The sequence below is a fragment of the Aphis gossypii genome, chromosome 3 (genome assembly GCF_020184175.1).
Source record: "Aphis gossypii isolate Hap1 chromosome 3, ASM2018417v2, whole genome shotgun sequence".
Taxonomy (NCBI): domain Eukaryota; kingdom Metazoa; phylum Arthropoda; class Insecta; order Hemiptera; family Aphididae; genus Aphis; species Aphis gossypii.
The window spans coordinates 53,882,493-53,901,551 of record NC_065532.1 but is presented as its reverse complement, the minus strand read 5'-3'; the positions used below and the strand labels follow the sequence as shown (position 1 = coordinate 53,901,551).

The 19,059-nt window shown below is 31.6% G+C and overlaps 2 protein-coding genes across 4 annotated transcripts; both read right to left on the bottom strand.

The window, feature by feature from the left end:
- Nucleotides 1-223: 223 nt before the first annotated feature.
- LOC114125130 (uncharacterized) lies at nucleotides 224-1,393 on the bottom strand. The gene has a single exon (XM_027988643.2). The coding sequence runs from the start codon at nucleotides 1,391-1,393 to the stop codon at nucleotides 812-814; it is 582 nt and encodes a 193-aa protein (XP_027844444.2). The 3' UTR covers nucleotides 224-811.
- Nucleotides 1,394-3,319: 1,926 nt separating this feature from the next.
- LOC114125129 (uncharacterized) lies at nucleotides 3,320-18,782 on the bottom strand. 3 transcript variants are annotated; one of them, XM_027988640.2, is made up of 3 exons: nucleotides 18,531-18,782; nucleotides 6,322-6,425; nucleotides 3,320-5,557 (listed from the first exon to the last, which is right to left on the bottom strand). In XM_027988640.2, exons 1-3 carry the CDS (start codon nucleotides 18,549-18,551, stop codon nucleotides 4,093-4,095), a joined length of 1,590 nt encoding a protein of 529 aa, XP_027844441.2. In that variant the 5' UTR covers nucleotides 18,552-18,782; the 3' UTR covers nucleotides 3,320-4,092. The 3 variants fall into 3 exon arrangements, with proteins under 3 accessions (XP_027844441.2, XP_027844443.2, XP_050058868.1); XM_027988642.2 differs by lacking the exon at nucleotides 18,531-18,782 and adding an exon at nucleotides 6,485-6,640; XM_050202911.1 differs by lacking the exons at nucleotides 6,322-6,425; nucleotides 18,531-18,782 and adding an exon at nucleotides 5,924-6,304.
- Between the last annotated feature and the right edge of the window lie 277 nt (nucleotides 18,783-19,059).

Sequence of the window (19,059 nt, the reverse complement as noted above, 5' to 3'; positions counted from 1 at the left end):
AAAATCTGTTCACAATAATAAATATAGGCAGATGACTTAAAGACTTAGAAGTTTGGGATTTTACGCATTTTATTATGAATAAGCATTTATAGACCACAAAAATAGCCATAATATATTAGTTCATATTTAAACTTAAACACATTATAATATAATAATGTGAAAATAATTTTTACAATTAGGTAATAGTTTTCAGATTATCCATTTTTTTTGTTCTTTATTTAAAAAAAAAAAAAACGAAAATATAAAGACATATTGCTTGATTTATGCATATAATTATTGAATACTATATAATATTTAATCAAAAAACTAAGTGAAATAAAAAGTACAACAGACAAGTGGCCCACTCATGTTAAAAATAGAAAAGACAAGTCAATATTAAATATAAATTAAGAATTTGGACATACAGAGTTATGCACGGTTTCTTAATGGCTAAAGAGCATTTTTCAGCATATTAGGTATATGGAATTTGACTTAAAAACACGTCAAAACAAAATTTCACCGATACAAAAACTTAAGAAACTAGATCATCATTACAAAAATATTCTAGGGTATCAAATTGAAGTCACTAATAAAAACATTAAAATGTTTGAAACAATCAGATTTATACAAACTTAAAGACATATAGTACCTAATATTAAAATATAAAATTATTATACATTTTATATTGTATAATATTAAGTAGGTATAGTAAGTAGTAAGTACGTATATATAAATATATTATAACATATATCAAAACACGTGTGTATGGCACAATTTATAGACCTAATGGTATTATGGCGGCATCATCAATTTTTAGCGGACACATATTGTATCAGTCAATAAAATGAATGACCAGTTCCGGTCGAGATATAGCAACACCTCCTTCGCCCGCTTCCGCAGTAGCGTCTGGAAGATATTCAATGCTGACCGTATCACCCCTTCGAACCACGGCCGTGCTGATCGGGTTGGACAGGGCCACGCCACCGATGCCAGCTTTTGCCTTGGCTGACGGTTTCAGATATATCTTGGTGATCGGACTCGCAGTGGCGACGGCCGTAGAGTTTTTCACCTGCGCTGTCTTTACGACGGGATCCGACGACGACGCCACTGTTGTCTTCCTCAGCCAACTCGGTCCTCCGACACTCGGCGTGTTCGGGTGCAGCGGCTTGACCAGCGCTTGCCGCCGTTTCTGTTGTGGGTCGGCGACCGCGTCCCTGACTTCCGGTTGGTTAGTCACATCGTCTATCACGGTCACTCGGCCGTTGTCCAAGTTCACGGCCACGGATCCTCTGGGCGGTGGTGGTGGGACGGCGGCGGTTGCTGCTGGTCCAGTTTCGGTTCCGGTCCCGGCGGCTCCGGGCCAAACGCCTAACGTCGGCACGAATGCCCAGTACGGCAGCCGATACCTGCGCATACAATAACCACGGTTAGGTTTAGGCGTTTGGCCCTAATGACGAAAAGATATATCATGCAGTATTTGTCCGTAAAGTGCCGTCGATTTAACATACTATTTGTTTTTGTTTGTTTGTTGTTGACGTTGGAGCGCCGGTACACCATTAATGATATTGGTATACCACAGGTATATTTAAAATCTAGTGGTTTGTCGTTAAATCGAAAATGGAATTTTGTTGGTGAACAATCAAAAACGCGTTCATTTGCGATTTAAATCATAATAGTATTATGTTAGCCGCTCCGGACTATAAAATATATGCCCGGATAAACAGTTTGGTTTTACTTAGATAATAATAACAAACAAAACACTTTAGACGAATTATAAACGCGCCACTAAATCATACACTTTTTTTTATAAACACTCTACTATGATGATTATGTGTGTTACTCAAATTTAATATCGTCTACACGGTGTCGAGCTCAGTTTTTTTGAAAGGTGGGGATATGCATTTTTGATTATTCTCAGACCACGTTATACAACTATTAAATAAATAAATATACGAATATATTATAACATTTAATCTCACAGGGTCTATATTATTATTTATTAGTAACATTATTAATAAATTAGCTCTCGATAGTGATACATATGCTTTCATTACATTATCACATAGATTAATTTATTATAACCAATCAACATAACTAACAACAATTTAAAAATCACTCAGAAAAACTTATCGAAAACCTGAATTTTTATTTTAACATAACATTATAAGAATTCTATAGAGCCAATAAAAGTATATGTCATATTTATATTCCCCCTTACACAAGAACACACTGGAAAATGTATAAATGTATATTAGACCTAAAAAATACTGCCTAGGTTAAAAATATGACTATAAATTCCATAAAAATACGATTATTTCATCTAAATTTTAGTAAAAACCAACATTCATAAACTATATAAATATATAATACCCTGTTGATGACGTAAGTATACCTGTGATAACTCGCGTCATCGATTTCGAATGTTCAAATAAATATTCATTTGTTTTAATCATATATAAAAGTAGTACCTAGTGTACAATTATTTATAAATTGAATCTCATAAGAATGTCGACTAATCGGCAATGAATACATTAGTACCTATTTAATGGAGTACCTACCTAGTGTAGTGCATCTTGTGAAAAGTTTATTGACCATCAATTACAAATGAATAAATGGAATAAATATCTAAGAGGCTACAACATAACGTATTTTATCTTATAAGTTATAATATTAAACTTTTTCAAATGAAGTATATCTGGTTTCTCGATTTAACTACTTGTTGTTTTTAGGTTAGTAGGTATCTTGTTGTTGTTGTTGTTATTTTTGTAATTGTAGTATTTTTTTATAAGTAGACACAGTTACACAGTTACACAGTTATGACCATATAGTAACAGTCTGTCACCGATTTCACGTATGATACCTCCGTTGATTATAACAATTTTTAATGCGAAGAAAAACACATCAGATTTTATTACTTTATGATTTTTGGTTTTTTTATTTACCTTCCAAATTTATGAAATATTAATATTTTATAATGATAATATCATATTTTGTAAAGTTTGGCAACTCAATTAGTTATCAATTTAAGAATCTATTGATTTATTACATCTAAATTAATATTGTACACCAAAAAGTAATTGAGTAAAATTTGAAACATAAGTTTCATGTAAATTTTAACATAACTAATTATGTTGATTTATGTAAAATAAAAAGGAGGTTTTTTAAAATTTCAAAAGATGAAATGCAATGTTTGTTTGAAATATAGTTGTGAATTGATTGTATACTAAATAAAAGTATTCTAAATACCACTAAAATTAATCAAAATGATTTTTTACATTATGTTTTACTGTTTTAGTAATAATATTTCAATAATATTATTACAGAAAATATAATCACTATATAAAACTATACAGTTTATTTCAAAATAAAAATTTGTTCTACATATCTAAGTAGGTTGTACTTATACAATAGGTACCTAATACTGAATGTTATAAGTAAGCGTTTGATATTACACATACCTGTAAATCAAATAATAACTAATGATGTTAACGGTATTAATAACGATCAAAATATTATAAATAAGTAGTTAGGTACATAGTGTTCTTAGTTTAATATTATTAGTAAACATTTAAAATGAAATATTGTTAATATAATATAGAATATAGATAAAATATTAAAGATTGTATAATATATTATGAATTAAGTTATATATGCGTGTAATATCTTACTCACGTGTATAAGTTACACGATCTAATAATGCAAAATATGATAGTACAGCATTTAACTTATTTATTTGATAAAGTATAAGATCAAATACAAATAACTAAGAAAATAATTACATGTAAATTTATATAATATATTATATATAATTACACGTGTAAATATTATGGAACTACCACAGGATATTATATAATATTTATAGGTAAATATAATATGATATATATATAATAATTATTATTGTTAAAGGTATACTACCTACTTAAATGAGCATTACTAAAACATTACTACAAATACGCTAAACCTAAGTACTTATAAAATAATATTATGTGTCAATGTAGGTACGCCAATATAGAGCTTTTATAGTAATATCATCATATTGTGCAATATATCACGACAGTCTTGTGTTGTTGTAGAGGAACAAACGGATAAAACGTTGGGCGGCGGCGGGTGTAGTTAAAACAGGTGGTTGTCGTGTTTCTCGGCGTTGGCGGTCCCGTGGGTGGTAGCGGACTTTTTGCCCTTGCGTGACCTCTTCCGGACTAACGGTTCCGGGTTGTAGTACACTATCGGCCCGGTGGCTATCAGCTTGGCACCGTCCGGAAGTGAGATCTCACGAGCTTCGTCCGCACCGCGCCGACGTTGGGACGACGTCAGTCCCCGGGACGCCGCGGGGAACGTATAAGCGACACCGTCCGTGGACAGGACGGCCGTGCCCCCGGCCCCTGCGTCCACGCTCCTCGCGAAACCGTTGCCCTGTGGTGGTGGGTACGGAGCGTAATAGCCGGTCGGAGTCTGCACCACCTGCGGTCCGTAGCCGGCCATCGATATGCCGCCCGCCGGCATCGGAACTTCCGCGGAAGCTCCGGAAGCGGTGTGTTTGGTGCTGTACGCCGAACCACCAGGGCCCACGATGGCCGTACCACCGGAACCGGCAGTGGCTATGCCGCCAGGGCCCGCGATCGCCACGCCACCGCGGCGGACCACTAGCCGCTTGATCTGCGGGCCCGTGTCGCCGTTGTGTTCGGTGGCCTGCTTGTCCGGCGACCAGGGGAACATCTTCGACGGTTCCGCCGTGGTCGTCGTCGGCTTGAATGGCCGTACGTGGTTCAGCAGTGCTCCTTTTTCCTCTTCCGATCGGGCCGCTGTGTTCCGGCGTGACCGTCTTCGCGTTTGCGGCCCAGCTGTAGAAACCATACCGACATCGGAAGTCCGTCTGTTGGTCCGAGACGATCCTTTGCTGTCCAGCCGGTTGGCGTCCTCGCCGGCTACTGCGGCGGTGTCGTCGGTCGTCGCGTGCCTACAAATATCGGCGGCCGGCCCGTACTCAATGATTTCGGAAAACGAGTTCATCATCGTCTGCAGAGGATCTTTGATCAATATCGGGAAGTAATCGGCCCAAGGCGAAGACCATTCGATCCTCGCGTCACCACCGTTGTATATCCTATTCGAAGAGCCAACGTTACCGTTCTGCATTGGTGTCGCGAACACCGTGTGTCTGATAATTTTGCGCCTGATGGGCATCTGATGTCGTTCCGACAGTTGTTCGGTCATGTCACCACCGTCATTGTTGTTGTTGTGGTGATGGTTGTAGTGTTGCTGCATGTTATTGTTTGCGCCGCCGGTCGGTTGAGGTTCTCCGTTCAGATTTTGGAGTATCTGACCTATGTACGGGTCGCTCGGACGTTTTCTCGTCGAGAACTCGTTGTAGTTCTGGTACTTTTGAAGGTTTTTGTCTAAAAGATCTCTAAGGGCCTCCAGCTCTTCTCTGGTCACAGAATCTAATGCCGGCTTTTTCATCTCGGCCATTCGTAGGTGTGCTATCGATTTCAATCGATTCAACACGTTTTCCGCTGCAGCTGTCGAAGATTCCGTTTGATGTTGCGGTAGTTCGTCTATGCTATGTTCGTCTATGTTATCACTAAAATACACAAAATTGTGATTAAACCATTCGTGTTTATAATAGAAAAAAAATAAAAAACCGTGAAAAATAACTTAATTTTAACCTCTCACCAAAACATAAATAACGCATTTTTGAAAAAAAAAATATTTTATACATTTTTTTTTGATTTTTATATCAAAATTGTTTAACAGTTTTACCAAAAATATTAATATTAATATTATTTAGTTTTTAAAAAATATTAAATATCTGGGGATATTTTTTTATTATTTATATAAAAAAAAAAAATGTTATAAATTATTTGAGCGGAAAAAAATCAAAGCAAAATAGAAAAATTTACAGCACAAAAATAATAATAAAAAAAAAATGTGTTGAAAATAAGCTTACCTTTCCATATACTATGTTACACGCATTGAATATATTGACCGATCCATTGCCATAATTTTGCAAAAAGCACTAAAACCGTAGTAAACAAGAAAAACCACCGAAATTGTGCACTGCTAACGTGTGTTTAGTAAAATATAATATACTCAACTGATTCATTCATTGTTTAAGAATTTTAAATTAAAAACTTTTGTCAGTCAGTACCTAGTTTATAATATTATCTTATAAGTCAGTTGCAGTTATCAAATGCGTTAATATAGTGTTAAACCCATTTTTGTACAGTGTTTAATGTTTATAATTTGTTAAGGTGTAGTGTTGTTGATAGTATAAAAGTATTAATTATTATATACATTAATTGACGTGTTGCTTTCAAGAAACGCAAAACAAATATCTTTACTTACTGTTGGAAGTGTTTTTCTTTCTTCGCTTCTCTTAAGATTTCGTCTCGTTCATCGCTATCCGACGGTCTGCCAAGTCCATGGGCGATCAAACAGAACAACAATACCTGAAAAATCGTTACACATTATGAATAAATTAAATTATGAACATTAACGATTAAGTTACCTGGAATAACATAATGAATGATACTATTAATAGTTATGTTAACACGATGCGTTCACATACATGCAGATGGTCCGAGACTCAAAAGCACTATGACCACCGACTACCCAACCTCCTTTCACTGTATCCACAGATCCCTACCATCTCCTAAACCACACGCGGTGTTTAGTGATCATAATATTTTCTATAACTCCATTGTCCGTTTATCATTATAACGATGATGCCTATACATAATAGCTGTCTAATCGATTTTTTTATATTTGCTTCCGAATCCTCTTCGAGTGTCCTGATTTTACTTTTATTGTTGGGTTATATGATTTTTTCATCGCGAGTATTTATTATTTAATATAAGATGGCAAAAGACCATATTATTGTTATTGTTGCCGTTGTTATTATAGATATCTGGCATAACAATAATAATTACTTTCGAAGATGTTTGTAATAGTTGTAGTCATTTATAATGATTTAATTATAGATAATAACTCGTATAATGGCCATTAGATGCTTTAAAACAAAACCACCATTTCTATGATAAACATAATATAAAACTAGTTTTAACATTTTTTGTTAGAAAAAAAGCGTTTTCAAATTATATCGAATAACATTTTGCTGTAATTTTAATAATGAGTATTTTTATTGTTTTTTTATGTAGCTGTTTTAATATTGAGAAATAGACCATCAATTAGTGATTCTTATTAAATAATAATTACGTGTTTATAATATTTTATGCAAATCGCATTGAGCAAAGTAAAATACCCACAGAAAGATCCTTCTTAACAATCTCAACATATTTTGTTGAAAACACTTCTCTAATGTACGAATAAAAAAATAATAATTGTTAACCTAACCGGGTTAGTGGGTGGCAAATAGTAATTATACGCATTATAATAATGTGTACCCGCACAACTATAAAAACATAAATGTCGACACATTACATTCTTATAATTTTGACTTCCGGCTAGACATTGTTATCCTTCCTACAGAGATTCTTATCGCCGGATATGACGGCAAAAAGTCGTTCTGGATCCACCGTGCTGTGTTACTGACACGAAATAGTACTTTTTTTTCTCCTCTGTCTGCCTTTCCACCTTTCTCACGGTTGCTCCCATAATACATTAATAATTCCGGAAAACTATTTGTGGTTTATCAAACATAATCGAGATATATGCGAAAGGACGTTATTATATCGGTTAAAATTCAGAGACGTTTGTATAATTAATATTTATTATAACTACAATATAGTGGCCCAACTCATAGATATCATCTTTTCGATGAAGTTTGAGTACTAATTTTATTTAAAAAATTTAAAAATTTTATTCCGAGATACAGTAAAAAACGTCATATTTGAAAAATAGCCATAATAATAATATACTCATGGAATATAGTTTAAAAATACAAATAGATAGCAATAATTAAACAATAAGGTTTTCTTCAAATGCTATAGAAATTAAAAGTTAAATAGTTTATTAATTAACCATATTTTAATAGATTGTTTTCAATAAACACACTATTAATACACAGTTAATAATTTGAATAGTAATTTAATTTAATAAGTTAAAACTTAAACTACCTAGTGAAAAACACTGGCTTGATTTTAACATTAGGATAGTAAGGATATCAGCAATATTTTTTCTTAACAAGTATTAAAATATATATTATATGCTTTAAATTGATTAAATTGAATTTATAAAGGAAAATATGAGGCATTTTTATAACAAAAAAAAATTTTAATTTTTAAAATAGACTACTAGATGAATAATATATCATACGTTTGCTTAAAATTATTTTAATTATGCCTTTTTGAACTCTAAGTTTCTTATTACTTGTTTTCATGATACCATACCCAAACCGATCTAACCACCCCAAGTAGTAGTTATACCATATTACAAAATATACTGTATCATAATAATATAGATCATATATAGTACTTGAGTGTTTAAAAATGTCCCACGTGTATAATAATAATATGTTCGGTATGTAGTCTGTACCATTTCAAAGTAAGTGGTTGGCCGCGAGATTCAACAGCTCGGTCGGGTGACGGTGGTCATACCAGATACCGTTTAAAAGTGTGTTTGTCAGTTTTTATTATAATGTAGTTGTAATGTTAAGCACAAAAAAGAGATATTTGTTGTGTAACGGTTAATTTTCATTTTTATTATTATAGTGTATCTTTTAGGCGCACGCAACCAGTTTAACCCATGAGACAAGCCCTGGACTAAGAAATGTGTTGAAAAAAATAGTAAGCGACGACGGGAGTAGTAACAACAACAATAATAATAAATAATACACAAAATCTGATTAAAACGATTTGTTCACGGATTTCTAGATAATTTGCGCAAAATCATCATTAAACGACGGGTGATCAATGAACTGACGCTTTTAAATGGAAATTTGTTTATTTATAAATTTATAATAGATAAAGGTATGTTGATAACTGCCTATACAATAATATACAGTGACCTTAATCCGAGAATCTATATGATCATTAATATATATATATATATATATATATATTATATATTATAAAATAAGATAATCCGCTATTATATATTATTATATACGTATATACATTGATCTGGATGGCACTAAGCCACAACCATATTATTGCTTGTTTTTAAATATCACGCAAACTTTGATGACCACGCAAAATGCATTGATAGTTAATACACATGAGATTAAAAACACCATGTAGTATATTATCGTTTTAATGAAAAGGGAAGTGACATGACTACAAACCCGTTTTGAAACTTCAAAATTCAAAAAGAGAAAATCGAGAAAATTTAGTCTTACCGGTCAAGTTTCAAAAAAATGTTCTACTGCACGCAGAGAGAGCATAAAATCATGTAGGTTATATAAACGAAATTTAACCCTATTTAATAAAAATATACCAGCTATACCTATATACCTATTTTGTATTATTTTTGATTATATTGTTCTGAATTTTTTTTTTTTTTTACCTTCACAAATGCATAATAGAAACTACATATTGAGTATTAACTATTCAAGATATTGCTTTGAATTTTACACAACAACTATATATTCACTGTATTATAATATAAAATAAAATATAGTGTGCAATATATAGTTGTTAAACACTTATACAATTACACAAACATTAAGTCTGAGTAATTTCTAACCAATCATACAATAATAAATACAAGACAGATGTTATTTTTTGTGTTGGTAAGTAATCTCTTTAATAACTAGTATTTTATTGTAATATGAAGTACGTGACGTTATAATATTACTGTAATTTGTAAATATTGTAATAAATAAATATAATTTGAATGTTCTAAACACGTTTTAAATAAATTTAGTCATCATTGTCGTCTTTTAACAAAGAGTGACAGTTACATTACAACTTTTTTTTTATGTTTTTACATTTAAACCGAATTCGTATTCCAATGAATTATGTAAATATATGCGAAATTAGATTTTATGCTAAAAAGAAGCAATAGAAAAATGTTGTATTTTTAAAAATAAATTAATCACGAAATTCCGCTTTGGTTTTAAACTATAATAATTTAAAACCATCTAGGTATTTAAAATGTAATAAAAACAAATTACGAGTTTTATACATTTTTATGACTGCAGTTCACAACATGTAATGTTTGTGTTTTAAAATATGGTACTCATAACTTTGCAGTTTACATAAGAAGTATAGAAATATATAAACTTATATTAAAATTCAAATCACAAACCGTTATAACTTAAAAATTTAATAATAATTAATCCGATAATGAAAACGTTTATTTTTAGTAAAAACATTTAAATAATTATGTAAAAATTATATATTATATTATACGAACACATAATAATACTTAATTATTTGAATATTTCAAGTTAAATAAATTATTAAGCATTTACATTATTGGGTAATAATATTCTATAAATTAATTTAAGGCTTAAAAAGTAATAAATGTATGGGTTTAAGAAATAAAGTTGTGTTATTATAACATTTTTTCGGTTTATTGTTTTATTCATTTGTATTAATTTGTTTTTTTTTTTAACTTTGAAAATATTTATTTGAATTAAAAATGAAAATTTAAAGTAGGTATTGTTTGTTCTAAATGTATTTAAATTAATAGATAATGCCTTTTAAATAATAAAAATATTAAATTTATGATGGGCTATAATATTAGAAATTTTTGCTTAGTATAAATTTATGTATATAATAAATTAATAACTAAAATATTTGATAGTCATTACATTACAACAACAATTTTATACCCGATTCTTAATATAATTCATATTTGATTAAAACGAAAAAATGTATGTCATGCGCTAATAAGAGATACGAGGCGTGTCATCAAAAAGACAAAATTTTTTCAATGTCATCTATAAATAAGTTCATATTAAAATCAAAAAATCAGTAAAAACATATAATATAATCATAAAAATTTAAAATACGTGTTGCCACATTATTAAGATGACGATCCTTAATATGATTCGGAAAAATAACAAGTTTTAAAAAACGGTTGTTACAATTTAACAGGGGTAATATTGTAACCATTTTTTTATGATAAATCTATTCCTATAATATCTACGTGTTCAATTAATGTCAACTATAGTAGGTTAGGTTAAGTTGAAGTTTTTGTCTAAAAAACGTCAAAATAAAATTTGGACAGAAAACTATAATGAATGAGGAATTAATTATTTAAAAAAAAAAAACGGTCGTTACGATTAAACAAAGGTAATATTATAATTTGTTTAAGATGATATACATATTCCTATAATATTTATCTGTCAATGTCATCTATAGTACATATGATATTTGCCTATAAAAAAAAAAACCATCAAAAATGACATTTGGACAAAAAACTAGAACAACGCATCATTGAAATGGATTTAATAAAAATTATTATTGGACGAAATTTATATACTTAGGTATAACAATAAATGTAATTTTCCGGTTATCTGGTAATGTATTATACTATTATTAATTAATGAAAAATTAATATATTGTTGTTTACTAGGTTCAGTAGATTATAATTTATCGCATCAACCCAAAATTATGGTTTATTGGACATGATGTTTACTATCAGTCGGTACCTATAAGTACATACACGCTTACCAAAATATATGTACCAATAAATACGCATATACAGTAAGTACCACTGTCAATAGTATTAGGAATTAGGATATATACGGTATAATAATACAATTTCGATGTCACACACGCATAGGTATGTGTTTACTGTTAAGAATATTAAGTGTATTATGATAATAATCTTTAAAATTAAATTTTGGTTATTTCTGTAAAGGTATTATAAAACGATTTAAAATATATTTATACCTATTATATTGATATACCTAAAAACGTAAATGGAAAAGATTTAAGTTTTTCACTTTTTAAAATGGTATCTTTTGTTTTTAATTTCATATAGAAGGAATAATCTGTTTTATGATATAAATTTAAAAATAAATCCAAAAGTTAATTGATTATAATATTGTATTAAAATTTATCGCCATTTAATCCAAAAAAAAAAAAAAAATGATGACAACAGTATATTTATCCGGTTTTTCACGGCTAATATCGGCGGCTGTGATGATCGTCACTTTCGACGGTCAAATTTACATATTAAGAAGATAGGTACTTATAAGGTACTTTATAGGTACCTATAAGGCTATGACCACCTTCAGTACGCTCGTCGGGCAGGCAGGAGCGGTCGGACGTGTTAATTAAGAGCGATCGGGCGGGGCTGAACAGGGCGGGACAGGGCGTAGTGGGGAAGGATCGGGTAGCCGAGACGTCGGTGGGCGAACTTGTCCGCACATGTGCAGTGTTCAAAATATTTATAATATGATAATGCGTGTTGGCCAAATGGATACTCTTAATAACACGTTTTTCGCGGTTGGAAAAAAAAATGTTTTTTTTTTTTTTTTAAAAATACGTATGCCGTATATTAACTGCACGTGAACTTTGGACACATTGCCACGACCGGTCGCGTTGGGTATGTTTAGCATGTGGTAGGGCAGATGAGGTGGAGGGTGTTTAAAGGGGAGGGAGGGGAGGGCGTGTGCGTTGACCTCCGGCCAATGACTCCCGAACCACCGCTTCGGTCGCCCGGTGACGAATATAATAATAATATTAAAAATATTTCCCGACTACCAAAACTATATAATAACATATTATCATACCTATGTAACACGAGTATTATGACGTAGATATAGTTGTCAAGTGTTTTTTTTTTTTTTAAGACGGCCCCACGTAATGTTACACAATCAAATTGTTTATGAATCTGCAAATCGGTGACGGTTTTTTCGGGTTTTGCGTCGTCGTAAATCGGTACGTTTAACGACGACGGCCCACGCCATAATAAAATAATAGAAAATATGAAATTAATATAATATAAAAACTACCGTCACGCGCGCGTCCGCTATACACATATCATAAATCGTCCATCATTATAATACATCATTCATATCGATCCTATGACTGTGTTATGAATGGACGCACGTAGGACGTAAGTTTATATTAATATTATATATTACAGCTGACCCTGCACTACGTTGCCCGTGAAAAATTAAACGCCCGTGAAATTAACGCCTTCTTGATCTCTGTTAAATGTAAATTGCACAGGTTTTTAACATATTTATTTGGGTAATTTTTTTACTAAAATGCATTTCTAAAATTATATTCGATTATATTAAGTATTTCATTTTCATTAACCAATGATTACTTTATACAAACAAATAAATATTTTCAACAAATCTTCATGTGTGTCTTTCTTTAAAATGCAAAATTTCAAAAATTGGTTTCAAGCTACATAATATCCTCTCGTATAAGTTTACGTGTATATCATATATAGTATATACGGTATATTTGATTATGAATCACTAACATACACACATATTTTCTTTTATTAATATAGATAGAGCTTAAGTAGGTATAAAATCTATGGTAAGGAATAATAATGTAATCGTGTCGTTGTGATGTGATGTGATTTATCGTAATGCGCATTAATGTTAAAAACGATGTAACGATATTTATAGTTTACACTCGACGGGTACCTAAAATTTAATAACGTTCCATAATTTAATCTTGTATCCAAATCAGTTATATATAAATAAATTATAATATACGGGAGATTTAAAAATTATAATTTTATATTTTCGCTGTTTTTTTTCTTATTATAAAAATAAAAGTGTCAACGACACTTTATTAAATAAAATATAATAATCCGTAAGAAATCTAATAAATATGATATTGAACGTATGTTTTAATGTTTTGTTGTTATTTATTGCGTTTTAAACGACTTAGGATAATATGCAACTATGATCTACATAGAACTCATTAGCTATAAAGTATAAATAGATTTTCATGGTTAACCTGTTGTGGACAGATAGATTTTCATAATGATAAAGTATTCTCGTTTTAAAATATTAAAATCCTATTAATAAGTATATCATGTCTATCCATCATATTTAAATGATCACTAGATAGTTTAAGATTCTACTTTACATAATATGTCATAATTGTTTATCCTCCATAATATGTTGTTATGTTACATAATATTATTATTAAATTATTTTTAATATTATAAATGCTCAGACTTTGACTACAGCACATATAGCTCATAAATAATTCCATGTAAATGATTATAAATGTTGAACTAAAAATATAAAGACCAATATCAAACAACTATTTACTCAATAGAAAAACCACTTTAAAGTTATGTCATGTACACATTGTAGTTAAGATGAAGTTATTACCCAAACAATTTTGAGTAAAAAAATTCTCGTAGTACGCGTTTTATACCAAAAATAAAAATGTATATTTTACAATTTACTATTATATGACACTATTATAATATTACCTATGTAAAAGTATAAGAATCAAAGAGGCAGGAATGTAAAGGCTCCAAAATATTGTTAGTTTATACATCTTTTTAGTGGTAATTTGTACTTAGTGTAGTAATAAACATTACATTTTAAGATAAACTAGTAAGCAACTTTTATAAGACAAGATATTTTACGAGTAATTTATTATTAATGTGAAAATGGCACCTATTTGTACTAATAGCCAGTACTAGACCATATCGTTACGATGAGTGTTTTCAAATGTTTTTAAAGAATATCAGATTTCTTTACATTTTCTGTCTATAAACGACGACAACAGCAATAATAATGGTAAACGAATTGAATATTTTTTATTATTAATATAATTTTGCCCATTTTCTCTAATTTAGTTAAATCAAATACGGTTAAACTCGTAAACGAATAATCAAATACATTAAAACAGGTACCAAGAGTTATTTCTGAAACAAAAAACATCTCAGTGGATTAGATGCAATTATTATAGCACCAGTTGATCTCTTGGCCCCTGTAGTGATCACGGAGCTTTTGACACACAGCTAGATTGTTTTTTAGCTCAGAAATACCAAAATAATAAAAACATACACGGAAATAGACGTCGCGTACACGCCGTACATATTATTGTGTAATATAGCAGAAAAATTCATCGCTTCGGCTTTCCAATAATGTTATTCTATACGCACACGCCGCGTATTGTATTGACGCAGTGTGAATCGCGGGAGATCGAAACGTTCGACGGCGTTAATTATTATTGCTTTCGCGTCGGAGTGTACCTATAATATAATAATCGTTCATGATAATATTACTATACATACGAGTATACTATATGTATATATATATATATATTGGCCAGTAATATCCGAACGCGCCGTCGCACACATAATGGTGAGTCAAAATGGTCAGTTATACGGTCTGAAGGGAAAAAAAAACAAAACAAATTACAATGAAGACGTATCAAGCGGCTATAATATCCCGCTACCTATTGTTTGGCGTTTATAACAACGAAGTCGGATCGACGCCGAGAAATCACGACGCCCGTGAATGCGAATAATTAGCAATATATCTGCAGCTATACATATAATAATATATATTATACATTAAACACGTTATAGGTATTATACCGTCATTGATCGCCGTATTGTGTGCGTATAGTGTTTTTCGAAATTTAATTAAACATTAATAATTGTAAAACGCCAGACATCTGCATTATTTATAACCGACGGTGATGATGATATTATTATAATAATAAATCGTTATTATAAGGTACGCGCACAGTCCCTCCCGCGACGACGGGTTGTTCGGCGATCGTTTCAGGACGTCTCGACGGCAATTTAATATCATCTCAAACCGCTCGTGTACCATAATAATGCATCGGTATATATAGTAGAATAATATGTTATATTGTAATATATGCTCGCACGCATTACTACCGGGAGCGGTGTGTGTTCGTGTACCTACAACGAAATAAACCGCTCTGCGGGATGACCGCCGTATACACAATGAGCCAATTAAAATGTCGAACATAATACTGTTTCGAGCCGTTAAAACCGTCGAATTGGTTTTTTATTATTTTTTTTTTTTTCATTCCGTTTCAGTCGCGTACATAATACAATATAGCGTCCGTTGCGCAGGCCAGCAAGACGATGTCCGTAACCGAATATAAGTCGATGACACGACTCTGTGCTCTGGGTCGAATTTATTTATTTTACTCCTGTCGGCACGTATGCCGAAAAATAATCGTATTTTACATATTATTATAATAAACCTGTATAATACGTTAGCAAACGAATAGCATTTCGCGACAAACACAATACGTTATTATATATTATTGACGGGCACTGCGTACTGTTTGAAATATTATTAGTGCTTTTCGTGTTTGTACAACGTGTACGGATATTGTAAGGAAAAATACGGCCCATCAGCCTCGTGTTGATTTTTCTTACGGCTCAGTTATTAACCTCTCTTAAACCGGAAAAGTAAAATCAACTCGCTGCATGTGTTCGTCAGTTATTTAAAAATAATAAATCAAATATTAGACATAATATTTTACTGTACACACACAATTAATCTGTACGCGTATTTTGCCACATGATGGGTAATCAATTATCGTCGTATTCGCCCATGCGTTACTAAACACTACAATTGAACGATTCGTTTGTTATACTAAAAAAAAAAATACACGTACGACTTCACCCGAGTTAAGTACCGTACACGTTAAGTTTTTTAACCTTACTTCTGTTTGTGGATAGACCGTATGGTATTGACTTTTTTGTACTTGACAATTTTCTCAAATTCATTCCGTCAGTTCATTGTCAATGTTCTCACGCCACTACTCACTGTGATTTAGAAGTGTTTTAATATATCCATACAATCATATATTTAAAATAAAACAACTTCGACCGAATATTATTAATATTATAGTATAGTTATTATTATAGTTATTTTTTAACGTATTATACGCGTTAAAATCGAATAAAAGATATTGATACAAATATAGAAATGTGATCATAATAACTACCTACCTACCTTATAACTTATTCTATTGTATGACATTATGTTGATATAATGATATGTGTGTATTTTATACCTATACTAAGAAGTATGTAAAAAAAATTGTCTCAAGGATATTTAAACCAGTGACTTGCAGGATATCTCATTAAATCTCACGGACAAGGTGGTGAATACAACAATATGTCTTACGAATATCGTTAATAGTATAAATATAATAAATAACAATATAACAATTACGTCGATAATATCATTAAATGTTGAATCGCATTTTCATTTTTCTTTCGAAGAGCAAAAAATAAGTAAATCTATCGGTCCGGTTTTACCACTCTTGTTCGTGTTCAAGTGCGGCGTCTTATATTAACCCTACGCTTGTGGTATATACACTGTTAATACAAGGTCGCGTCCTTGTCCTGCAGCAATGCGACAAACGTGTTCTAATAATTTATTTTTTAAGGGACAACACGAGCATTATATGGTGAAGAATTGAGAGCTGAGCGCTTTTTTTAAGGAGTTTAAGTATGTTAGTAATTGAAAAAAATAGAGATAATTGGTGCCTTCTTCTAATTTTTTTTCTTGGTAGCTTAACTCGTTTATGACGTGCAGTTAGAATAACTGATTATCCAATAAAATACTATTATACTTACGTTACAATTATTTTAAATGAATATTTGTTTACTCGTTTAAGTATTTCGATTAAACAAGAGTCCTTCTTAAATTATAAAATAATATCCCTTCATTTTTACCTTTATTATTCGGAAGGGGGGGGGGAGTAAAAATTTATATAATATTATATTTGAGAACTTTTTGTAAATTCAAGCAGGTTGCTATTGAGACTATTATTAAAAGTACATTTTGGTTAGAAATAGAAATATGAATAGTGATGTAATGTGATATATTTATAGTCATAATCTCTATAATTGTTTCACCGATGCACGCTATAGACCGACTAATACATAAATTTAAATACATAAAATTATTATAACATATTATCATATCACATCGTTCCGACGATTATAAGTCTATAAAATTATACTATTTAGTATTTACAACTCTAAAATGTCAAAAACGAAATCATTTTAATGACATTTCACTTGTATAATATAAAATTATTGATCTATAATAATCAACATTGGTTATTATACCATTTTATATTTTATTATAATATTTGACGAGTTTACAATTATACCGTCTTTTATGTTGTGTGACTTTCAATTCAAATTTTTAAATTCAAATTGATTATTGCAACTGTGATATCTGTTACTAACCATGATCTATCACTTAGAAATTAGTCAGATATCAACTTTTTGACACGACACGATTAATAACTGTTGTAAACCCCATGGAACCTACCGCGGTATAAAGGTACTATAATACTGTCACCGTATTCCGTACGCAGTAATATTGTGATTGTTAATCAAAATGTCCTTGTTGTCAAGCAAATTAAATAGTATTGTTTAAGTAAAACGATTTAATTATAAAGTCGTTAATAACAACATACGTAAAGGTACAACCACGCGGTAAAATGTTGGACATTTTCAAATATTTTTTTATATTGACTGTGGCGACGGGTTAACCACGCGTTGAATTGCACGGAATACGAAGTGTAGTAAACATTTTTTATAAAATTAAAATAAAATAAACATTTTTTTTTTATATATATACATCATTTTAACACGGTCACTGCTGTGGTATATGACAATCTTAATACTACAATGCTTACCGCTAGGTTCACCGGCTTCATGTCGGCGGCGGGCAAATACGGGTAGACGAGAGCGCAACGACCAACGACCGATTAATGATTTACGGTCCTGATGCACTTGACCGAACGACGTGGACTTTTGACTACGGTGCTTATGGGCGCGAGCGTACGACGTTATGTAAAAACGCGTGCGACTGAGATGATGGTCGGAGTGGTCGCGCAATGCATTTGCGGGCTCGCGGACAACGCAGAAGAAGAACCTACTCGGCGACGGCGGCGGCGGCGGCGGCGATTCGTGCGACCGACCCGGTAAACATAATTTCCCCCCCACGACACCACCGCCGCCGGAGTGGCGTATGCATGAGGATGACGCTAATTATTAGAGGTGAATCGTACTTAATACAATAAAATATGTATATTGATGTGCGTAAGCGTATATTCTATAATATTACAGCGCGTGTATAAGAGATGCTTTAGATTTTGCAGTCGGCAGGTCGGCTTCGTGGAAAAGATGATAATAATATTATTATAATTTTTTTCCCCCACCATT